This window comes from Coregonus lavaretus, assembly GCF_964263955.1.
Source record: "Coregonus lavaretus genome assembly, contig: HAP1_SCAFFOLD_293, whole genome shotgun sequence".
Taxonomy (NCBI): domain Eukaryota; kingdom Metazoa; phylum Chordata; class Actinopteri; order Salmoniformes; family Salmonidae; genus Coregonus; species Coregonus lavaretus.
In genome coordinates this window covers 177,115-188,844 of record NW_028159039.1, presented here as the reverse complement: position 1 = coordinate 188,844, position 11,730 = coordinate 177,115, and the positions used below count along the sequence as shown (strand labels likewise).

Sequence of the window (11,730 nt, the reverse complement as noted above, 5' to 3'; positions counted from 1 at the left end):
AACTTGGCCTTAAAATGCTTTTGGGAATCCGGACCCTGGATAAAAAACATCTGCTAAATGTTAAATGACTAAATGACTAAAAAATAAACGTAAATGTTTTACATACAGATCTCATATTACTGTATTTATTATTATTTTTTAAATACATTTAAATATTGATGTCACAAGTGTATCATTTCTACAGTTCTTAATTACTTAGTACTACTTATTTCTCTGAGAGTGAGGCAGATATATAGCATTTTGCAAAAAAAAACATTTGTCTCTCTAAAATTAAGCCATTATTTGATCGATTTTAAACAAATACATGTCTGTTATTGAACAAACCCCTGCAATAATTAGATGGTGAGAAAACACAACCATTTATTTGATAATTTCTTTAAACAATAGAAGCTAATTTACGAACATTCTGAAAATGGATATATAACGTTTTAGAATGAAACTCTTGTTATGTTTCCAAATCTGAGCTCAGAGTAGATGAGAGACGTAATGTTTGTCTCTGTTGTGTTGAAGTCCAATCAAGCAGGAGAGACCAGCCTCCCCTGTACCCAGCTGTGTGTCCATGAAGAGTGTCCAGTCTATGGGTCATCCTATAGTGTTCAGAGAGGGAGACTTTTCTAGTGAACAAAGGTAAGAAGAAGTCATGGGTCATGGTCAGTGAGTTAAACAACACTGTCTCTAGTCATTTCTCCTCTCCCATTTTACCATTTATTTTTGTTGTTTTCATAATCCATAGGCTAATCCTTTTTTCCATTTTCATAGTCCTGAAACAATATTAAACAAACACTACATTCCCTCCCTGTGTGTGTGTGTGTGTGTGTGTGTGTGTGTGTGTGTGTGTGTGTGTGTGTGTGTGTGTGTGTGTGCACTCCCTGGATGAGGAGATGTAATCTGATGTTTTGTCCACAGAAACCAACAGGAGAGATCAGAGTCAGAGATTCTCAGTGGTCAGACTTCCCAGAGTCATCAAACAGACCTGGCCTCCATATTCAGTGTATGTGGTCCTGTTATGTACTTTTGTTTTTGTTTACCTCAAGTAAATTTGATCTGTAAATCATTCATTCATGTGTTAATGAGAAAGCATTTAGTCTCTTGCTTAACTTATTTACTTGATTTATTTCAGTTGCTTGAAGAGAATATTATGACATTTGTGAAGAACGAGCTGAAGATGTTCAAGAGGATTCTTAGTCCAGAACTCCCAGAAGGCTTTGAGAGTCAGAAGCAGGATAAGGAAGTGGTGAATGCTGAAGATGAGAAGCAGGAGAGCATTGCCAGAGAGGGGGCTCTGAAGATCACACTGCACGTCCTGATGAAAATGAACCAGAAGGAGCTTGCTGACACACTGGAGAAAAGTAAGAGCTGTCTACCTCATGTTGAATGCTGTTTTAGAACATTTAAAAGCTGTAGCTAAAGTACAGCTAAAGTAGCTGTGTAACTAAGTGATATTGTAGCAGCCTTAACACAACACCTAGTGACCTCATCAAGTAGCAGCAGGGATGTGTTGTGTTGATTAATTTAGACAGAGAGAGAGAGAGAGAGAGACATTTTTATAATTTAAAATTTTATAACAGTCCTAGAATACTGTAGGCATTAAAACTGACGTAATATTAATATCCTCTGTGTTATTTCTTCATTCAGATGAGCTTGCTGTGATTTGCCAACGTGAACTCAAATCTAATCTAAAGAAGAAGTTTCAATGTGTATTTGAGGGGATCGCTAAACAAGGAAACCCAACACTTCTCAATAAGATCTACACAGAGCTCTACATCACAGAGGGTGGAACAGGAGAGGTCAATAATGAACATGAGCTGAGACAGATTGAGACAACAACCAGGAAACAAGCAAGACCAGAGACTGCAGTCAAATGTAACGACATCTTCAAACCCTTAACTGGACAAGACAAACTCATCAGAACTGTGCTGACAAAGGGAGTCGCTGGCATTGGAAAAACAGTCTCTGTGCAGAAGTTTGTTCTGGACTGGGCTGAAGGAAAAGCAAATCAGGATGTCCAATTTGTATTTTCATTCCCTTTTCGGGAGCTGAATTTGATGAACAGGGAAAAACACACTTTGATTGAACTTCTCAATCACTTCTCAAAGGAAACCAAAGAATCAAGAATCTCCAACTACGACAAGTACAAAGTTCTGTTCATCTTTGATGGTCTGGATGAGTGCCGACTGCCCCTAGACTTCCAGAAGAACAAGATGTGTTGTGACGTCACAGAGTCAACCTCAGTGGATGTTCTGCTGACAAATCTCATCAAGGGAAATCTGCTTCCCTCTGCTCTCCTCTGGATAACTACCCGACCTGCAGCAGCCAATAAGATCCCTTCAGGGTGTGTTGACCAGGTGGCAGAGGTACGAGGGTTCAATGACCCACAGAAGGAGGAGTACTTCAGGAAGAGATTCAGTGATGAGGACCTGGCCAGCAGAATCATCTCACACATAAAGACATCAAGGAGCCTCCACATCATGTGCCATATTCCAGTCTTCTGTTGGATTTCTGCAATAGTCCTTGAACACATGTTGAGTACAGACAAGACAGAAGAGATGCCCAAGACTCTGACTGAGATGTACTCACACCTTGTGGAGTTTCATACCAAACAGAAGAATGAAAAGTATCTTGGGAAAGAAGAGACAGGTCCACACTGGAATAAAGAGAGCATTCTGTCACTGGGAAAACTGGCTTTTCAACAGCTTGTGAATGGCAATCTGATTTTCTATGAAGAAGACCTGAAAGAGGCTGGCATTGATGTCAATGAAGCCTCAGTGTACTCAGGATTGTGCACACAGCTCTTTAAAGAGGAATGTGGGCTGTACCAGGACAAGGTGTACTGCTTCGTGCATCTGAGCATTCAGGAGTTTCTGGCTGCTGTATATGTGTTCCTCTCATTCATCAACAACAATGAGAATCTAATGGCCAATCCGCAATCAACGGCCAAGAACTTCTTTGCGCTGTTCAGAGACAAGCCTGAAGTTACTGTCTACAAGAGTGCTGTGGATAAAGCCTTACAAAGTGAGACAGGAAACCTGGACCTGTTCCTCCGCTTCCTTTTGGGCCTCTCACTGAAGTCCAATCAGAAGCACTTACGAGGTCTACTGACAAAGACAAAAAGCAGCTCACAGAGCCATGAAGAAACAGTCAAGTACATCAAGGAGAAGATCAGGGAGAATCCCTCTCCAGAGAGGTGCATCAATCTGTTCCACTGTCTGAATGAACTGAATGACCATTCTCTAGTGGAGGAGATCCAAAGCTACCTGAGATCAGGAAGTCTCTCAGAAGAAGAACTGTCACCTGCACAGTGGTCAGCTCTGGTCTTTGTGTTGCTGACTTCAGAAAAGGAGCTGGATGTGTTTGACCTGAAGAAATACTCCAGATCAGAGGAAGGTCTTCTGAGGCTGCTGCCAGTGGTCAAAGCCTCCAGAGCTGCTCTGTGAGTACATAAAATGACATTTAAGTACTAATCATCAGGAAGAAATATTCAGTTTAGAGACAAATATGTATTATTGAAAAACATATTGAATCAATGCATTGATCTTCACATTAGTATAACAATATGACCATACAATTCTAGGAGACGGAAGATGAATCTATATGTTGTTTAAGAGAATAAACCAAATGCATCTGCCATTGTCCTTCTACACTACTGGTGTTAAATTAACAGTGTGTTCGTGAAATCATGATGATCTCTTTGCAGAGTGTCATTCTGTGGAGTCACAGAGGAAGGCTGTGCTTCTCTGGTCTCAGCTCTGAAGTCAAACCCCTCACACCTGAGAGAGCTGGATCTGAGTAACAATGACCTGAAGGATTCAGGAGTGAAGCTGCTCTCTGCTGGACTGGGGAATCCCCACTGTAAACTGGAGACTCTGAGGTCAGTATTCCTGTATTTGGTCAACAAGTGATAACTGTTCACCAGATCCACATGTGTTTACCAGGCACACATAGTCCACAACATATGTGTTTGGACAGTGAAGCTTACAGTTTTACATTTGGTGCTATGCTCCATCATTTGGGATTTGAGATGGAATGTTTCATATTAGGCAACAGAACAGAATGTCACCTTTTATTTGATGTTAATGGTGAGAGGTTAGCATGTTTTGTTGTAGCCTCTGTAACTTTCTCACTCATTATTATTCATGATTCATTCATGATTTGTCTTAATCATGGGATCATCAGGATTAATTTAGTAGTGTTTAGAAACCTGTTATCTACTCACTTAGACAGAAAATTACTCCAGTCATCATCCACCATTCAGTTACTATCGGGCAAAACACAACCCAAAACACAACCAAAACAAACTGAAAATGCAACCAACATGTTTGGAACAAAAACTAAACTTTAATGCACTATAAGTGAATTGGTCAGAATACTTATGACTTCTTCAAATAGGGGGACTAGATACATAAAGTGCTTTCATTTCTAAATGGTGAAACAGATATGTATGAAAATACCCTCAAATAAAAGATGACATTATATACTGTCACCTCATATGAAACATTTGATCTCAAATCCAAAATGCTGAAGTACAGAGCCACATTTAAAATGTTAGCTTCACTGTCAAAATAGATATGGTGTGGACTGTATACTCAATACAATCTAAATCTGATACCTCACTGTCTGTCTTTTGACTGATACTGCTTTTTAAACTGCTCTGGTCAGTCTACTCAAATATTTGTAATATACATTTTTCTCTCTACAAGCAATATTATGATAATTTCTAATAAAAATACAATCATTTATGAATAGATATGGCAGGTTTCAGGACACTGATATATCTGAACATGTAAAATGTTGTACAATTACTCACCACCAAAGAATAGCAGTGTGGTTTTAATATGATTTGACTCTTTGCAGGCTGTCAGGCTGTCTAGTCACAGAGGAAGGCTGTGCTTCTCTGGTCTCAGCTCTGAAGTCAAACCCCTCACACCTGAGAGAGCTGGACCTGAGCTACAATCACCCAGGAGACTCAGGAGTCAGACTGCTCTCTGCTGGACTGGAGGATCCACACTGCAGACTGGAGAAACTCAAGTATGTAGATGGTTTATGTCAATGTTCATATCAGACATGTTGGAGTTATCAGGCTAGTTAAGACAAACATTCTGACCACCACTTGGACTAAGTTATATAAAGACTGTGTGTGTGTGTGTGGGTCCGTGTGTGTGTGTGTCTGTGTGTGCACGTGTATCAGTACACACACTGGACACACACACAAACACACTGGACACACACACACACACACACATTGGACACACACTGGACACACACATACTGGACTCACACACACACACACACACACTGGACACACACACACACACACACTCTCACACTGGACACACACACACACACACTCACACTGGACACACACACACACTGGACACACACACACACACACACAAACACACTAGACACACACACACACACACTGGACACACTGGACACACTGGACAGACACACACACACACACACACTGGATACACACACAAACAGTGGACACACACATTCACTTGACAAACACACACAAACTGGACACAGACACAAACTGGACACAGACACACACTGGACACACACACACACACACTGGACACACACACACACACACACACACACTGGACACACACACACTGGACACACACACACACACACACACACACACAAACAGGACACACACACACAAACAGGACACACACACACACACACTGGACACACACACACACACACACACACCACACACACACACACACACACACACACACACACACACTGGACATACACACACACACATAGACAAACATTCTTACCACCGCTTGGACAAAGTTATATGCTGTGTGTGTGTGTGTGTGTGTGTGTGTGTGTGTGTGTGTGTGTGTGTGTGTGTGTGTGTGTGTGTGTGTGTGTGTGTGTGTGTGTGTGTGTGTGTTGTGTGTGTGTTTGTGTGAGTTCAGGTGTATCCCTCAATGACTGTCTGTTCTTCTGCTTACCGCTATAGTGTGGAACATGGTGGAGAGTACACAATGAAACCTGGACTTAGAAAATGTGAGTGTTGACTGCTGGGAAGAATATGACTAAGAATAAGTCTTAATTCAAGTGAAGTCAAAGTCAAAGACCACCATCATTACTTACTTGGTCATATTAAATATCAGCTGTAGTTCTACAGAAGCACAAATCAGGGACACTGAAGTTTACAAAGAGTTGCTTTGACAATGTGTGTGTCTGTGTGTGTGTGTCACGCCCTGGCTCTGGGGACTATTATATGTTGAGACAGGGTGTTAGTTTCTATGTTTAGTGTTCTATGTTCAGGTTCTAGTTTGTGTGTTTCTATGTTGGCCGGGGTTGTTCCCAATCAGAGGCAACGTGTATCAGCTGTTGCTTGTTGTCTCTGATTGGGAACCATACTTAGTCAGCCTGTTTGGCACTTGTCATTTGTGGGATCTTGTTCCGTGTAAGGTTTGTTTTGGTGTTTAACCTTGGACTTCACATATCGTTATCGTTTTGTTGTTTTGTTGCATAGTATAAAGTACACATTAAAAGAATGTACGCATATCACGCTGCGCCTTGGTCCACTCATTATGACGATCGTGACAGAAGATCCCACCAAAACAGGACCAAGCAGCGTGTTCAGGAGCAAACGCCGGGTAAGGAGCTGGAGAAGTTGGCGATGGCCCAGGTGGGCCAATGGTGGTCCTGGGAGGACATGTTCGCGGGCAAAGGGCCATGGGCAAAAGTTAAAGCCCTGGCGAGAGAGGAGGTACGGCGCCAACAGTGCCGTCGTCGGACAGGCGAGAGGCAACCCCAATAAAATATTTTTTGGGGGGGGCACACGGCGTGGACGACGGGGATGCTGGAGGCAGCTACAGGGCGAATCTGCAGAATAGGAGAGGAGGCCACCAGGTTACGGGGGCTATTGGTCATGAGGGAGCAGGAGTTAGTTGGTCAGAGGGAGGAACTACTGGAGGCGATAAGGGAGAAGGAGAGTGTAGAGGCACGGCGAGAGGAACTGAGTAGGCAGCAGAGGGAGCGGAGGTTTATGAGGAAACTCAGTCCCGCTCCTCGCACCAAGCAAGTGGTGTGTGTCACCAGTACGGTCAGGCCCGTTCCTGCTCCCCGCACTAATTTAGTGGTGCGTGTTCCCAGTACGGCCCGACCCGTTCCTGCTCCCCGCACAAGGCCAGTGGTGTGTGTTCCCAGTACGGTCAGGCCCGTTCCTGCTCCCCGCACTAATTTAGTGGTGCGTGTTCACAGTCCGGCCCGGCCCGTTCCTGCTCCCCGCACTAAGTTAGTGGTGCGTGTTCCCAGTACGGCCCAACCCGTTCCTGCTCCCCGCACTAAGTTAGTGGGGCGTGTTCCCAGCCCGGCCCGGCCTGTTCCTGCCCCTCGCACCAAGCCTGTGGTGCGCGTCGCCAGCCCGGCCCGGCCTGTTCCTGCCCCTCGCACCAAGCCAGTGGTGCGCGTCGCCAGCCCGGCCCGGCCTGTTCCTGCCCCTCGCACCAAGCCAGTGGTGCGCGTCGCCAGCCCGGTCCGGCCTGTTCCTGCTCCCCGCACCAAGCCAGTGGTGCGCGTCGCCAGCCTGGTCCGGCCTGTTCCTGCTCCCCGCACCAGGCCAGTGGTGCGCGTCGTCAGCCCGGTCCGGCCCGTTCCTGCTCCCTGCACCAAGCCAGTGGTGCGCGTCGTCAGTCCGGCACAGCCCGTGCCTGTTCCACCGGTGCCTGGTCCGGCACCGGTCAGCTGCTCCACACCGGAGCCTAAGCAATCCGCTCCACCGATGTCCAGTCCAACTCCAGCCAGCGGGGCCAGACCAGACCAGAAGAGCTACGGGGGGGTAGCTAGAGAGTGGTGGTCACGCCCGGAGCCGGATCCGCCTCCGAGGCGGAATGCCCACCCGGCCCCTCCCCTGTTGGGTTTAGTTGGCGCGGTCGCAGTCCGCGCCTTTGGGGGGGGGGGGGGTACTGTCACGCCCTGGGACTCTTTATGTTGAGCCAGGGTGTTTAGTTTCTATGTTTAGTGTTCTATGTTCAGGTTCTAGTTTGTGTGTTTCTATATTGGCCAGAGTGGTTCCCAATCAGAGGCAACGAGTGTCAGCTGTTGCTTGTTGTCTCTGATTGGGAACCATACTTAGGCAGCCTGTTTGGCACTTGTCATTTGTGGGATCTTGTTCCGTGTAAGGTTTGTTTTGGTGTTTAACCTTGGACTTCACGTATCGTTATCGTTTTGTTGTTTTGTTGCATTGTATAAAGTACACATTAAAAGAATGTACGCATATCACGCTGCGCCTTGGTCCACTCATTATGACGATCGTGACAATGTGTGTGTGTAATCAATTGGAATAAGTGTGTTTTTTGTATTACCATACAGTATAACATATGATCATTGAACAAATCTCAAGCTACCTAAACTTCTCCTTTTGATACCTAGAAACATCTACATTAAATTAATTAGTGAAAAGTGAGTTAACATTCTAATGTGAATGATGATGATTTCTAATATTGTGTCTGGTTTCATCCATCAGATGTCTGTGATCTCACACTGGACCCAAACACAGTAAACAGACTCCTCTCTCTGTCTGAGGAGAACAGAAAGGTGACATGTAGGAGAGAGGAGCAGCCGTTTCCTGATCACCCAGAGAGATTTAAGGACTGTGGACAGGTGCTTTGTAAAGAGGGTCTGACTGGGCGCTGTTACTGGGAGGTAGAGTGGAGTGGGAGAGAGGCTGTTATAGGAGTGGCATATAAAGGAATCAGCAGGAGAGGAAGGGGTGATGACTGTTGGATTGGATGTAATGACAAGTCCTGGAGTCTGATCTGCTCTGACAACAGTTACTCTGCCTGGCACAATAATAAGTCCACTACCATAGACGTCCCCTCCTCCAGCTCCCACAGAGTAGGAGTGTATCTGGACTGGCCAGCCGGCACTCTGTCCTTCTACAGAGTCTCATCTGACACACTGACCCACCTGTACACATTCCACTCCACATTCACTGAGCCCCTCTATCCAGGGTTTTGGGTTCATGTTGACTCCTCAGTGTCCCTGTAAATAATAACCATGGTAACACTGACACACACACACACACACTGGACACACACACTGGACACACACACACACACTGGACACACACACATACACACTGGACACACACATACACACTGGACACACACACACACACACTGGACACATACACACACACACACACACACTGGACACATACACTGGACACACACACACTGGACACACACACAAACACCGGACACACACACACAAACACCGGACACACACACACACACACTGGACACACACACACACCGGACACACACACACACAAACGACACACACACACACAAACGACACACACACACACTGGACACATACTGGACACACACACACACACACACACACACACACACACACACACACACACACACACACACACACACACACAGACACACACACACACACTGGACACACACATGCTGGACACACACACACTGGACACACACACACTGGACACACACACTGGACACACACACCGGACACACACTGGACACACAAACACTTGCCACACACTGGACACAGACACACACTGGACACACACACACACACTCACACTGGACACACACACACACCGGACACACACACACACCGGACACGCACTCACACACACACACACAAACTGGACACACATACTGGGTACACACACATACACACACACTGGACAAACACACACACACACTGAACACACACACACTGGATACACACACACCGGACACACACACATGCTGGACACACAAACTCTGGACACACACACACTGGACACACACACACACGCACACACACACACACACACACACAGGAGACACACACACTGGACACACACACACTGGGCGCAAACACACACACTGGACGCACACACAGGAGACACACACATATTGGACACACACACACACACACACTGGACACACACACACACTCTGGATACACACACACTGGACACACACTCACACATCTTCCTATAATAGTGAGGACCTTGACACAGGACCTTCAAATGAGGACCATCATTTCTGATAGAATTGGGAACAAACAGACTCCTCATTCCAGCACTAAGTGTCCAACAAACACAGACATCACTTCAACACCTGATAAACTCCAATGAACAAATAGACATGCAGGGCACCAGTCTAGTGAGGACCAGTGGTTGCTAGGCAGTTTCTGGATCCCAGGTTCCAGAACAGCTTCTATCCCAGTTCTATCTGCCTGTTAAATCAAGCAACCTAAACTGTTTCCATCAGACTTTTAGAACATCACAGAATTTTTTTTTCCTTTTATGATCTTTTACAACTTTGCATGTTTTATTGATGTTCTTATGATATATTTTACTGTTTGTGTGTACGTACCACAGGAGGTTGGTGAGACCTTAGTTGGGGAGGACAGGCTTGTAATGGCTGGAGGGGATTGAGTGGAATGGTATCAAATACATCAAATACATGGTTTCCATGGTTTCCATGTGTTTGATGCCATTTAATTGTCTCCGTTCCAGCCATTATTATGAGCCGTCCTCCCCTCAGCAGCCTCCACTGGTATGTACTGTCCTATATGAGCTCCAACAAGGAATTACAATGTATGTATTACTTTTAATACCTGCAAATGGCAAATAAACTACTTGAACTCCTTATGAGTGTCTGCAGCCGACTAGGCTGTTGCCGTCTGACAAGATGCCATCTGACATTACAGGAATATTCTGCAAATGTTGATGAATCCACCCAAAGCAACATGCAGTCTTTCCACTAGACTCCCATGAAGTTATAGTGGGACGTTATGAGTTGACGTTGAGGTAACATACTCAGAACATACTGCACTTTGTTGATACTTTTTTAGATGTTACATTTTAGTTTAAGTCATTTAGCAGACGCTCTTTTCCAGAAAAGCACTTTTTATTTTATTATGGGTTTGGTTTTGTTTTGTTTTATACTGTTTTAGATGTATGGATAAGTTGTAGATGTATCCTCTGTTTAAACATTTAAACTCTTACAATAACACTGTTAAAATACCAATGTGATAATTTGTTGTATGTCTTTTATGTTGGAAACTAATTGTATATGGACATATGCTCCATAACTGTACTATTGTGCATGGATATATTGTACTTTTCATAATAAAACATACTTTAAACAAGAAAAAGCATGTTAATTGTGAAAACAATGTCGTTATCGATTTTACATTGTCCTTTCCCAGTCACAGGTTGACTTTTGTCATGAATTTTGCCCTGGAGGCAGAACTGCGCAGTTTCCTCTAGATATGCCAGCTGCATAGTCAAAATTGGCTATATCGTAAACATTTGTGGAAAACAATCTTGTTTTATGGTCTTAATTTAAGGTAAGGATTAGCAGTGAGGTTAAGGTTAGCATTAAAATCAGATATTATTACTTTATGCCTGTGCCAGCTAGTGACCACTTTGCAGAACTGCCTCCAGGGCAAGATTCATGACAATAAATGCCAACCTGCCTCCCAGTCATCCCCTCCCTATCTCTACAAGGCTGCAGAACATGCAAGCTAGTGATGCGGGGGTTGTCTCATAACCCACAGTCCCCAGGCGGGTGGGTGGCAGGCAGGTTCAATACAGAGAAAACAATAGACTACATAAGAAAATCCATCAATGGATCATTATTGTGCAATTTACACTAAGTGGACAAAACATTAAGGACACCTGCTCTTTCCATGACAGACTGAGCAGGTGAATCCAGGTGA

At 44.7% G+C, this 11,730-nt stretch overlaps 1 protein-coding gene across 1 annotated transcript; it reads left to right on the top strand.

Moving 5' to 3' along the window:
* Positions 1-669: 669 nt before the first annotated feature.
* LOC311123334 (NLR family CARD domain-containing protein 3-like) lies at positions 670-4,184 on the top strand (the record flags this gene model as incomplete). Its single annotated transcript, XM_084197597.1, has 5 exons — positions 670-991; positions 1,121-1,349; positions 1,636-1,787; positions 1,926-3,267; positions 4,174-4,184. The coding sequence occupies exons 2-5, from the start codon at positions 1,139-1,141 to the stop codon at positions 4,182-4,184; spliced, it is 1,716 nt and encodes a 571-aa protein (XP_084053723.1). The 5' UTR covers positions 670-991; positions 1,121-1,138.
* Positions 4,185-11,730: the final 7,546 nt, after the last annotated feature.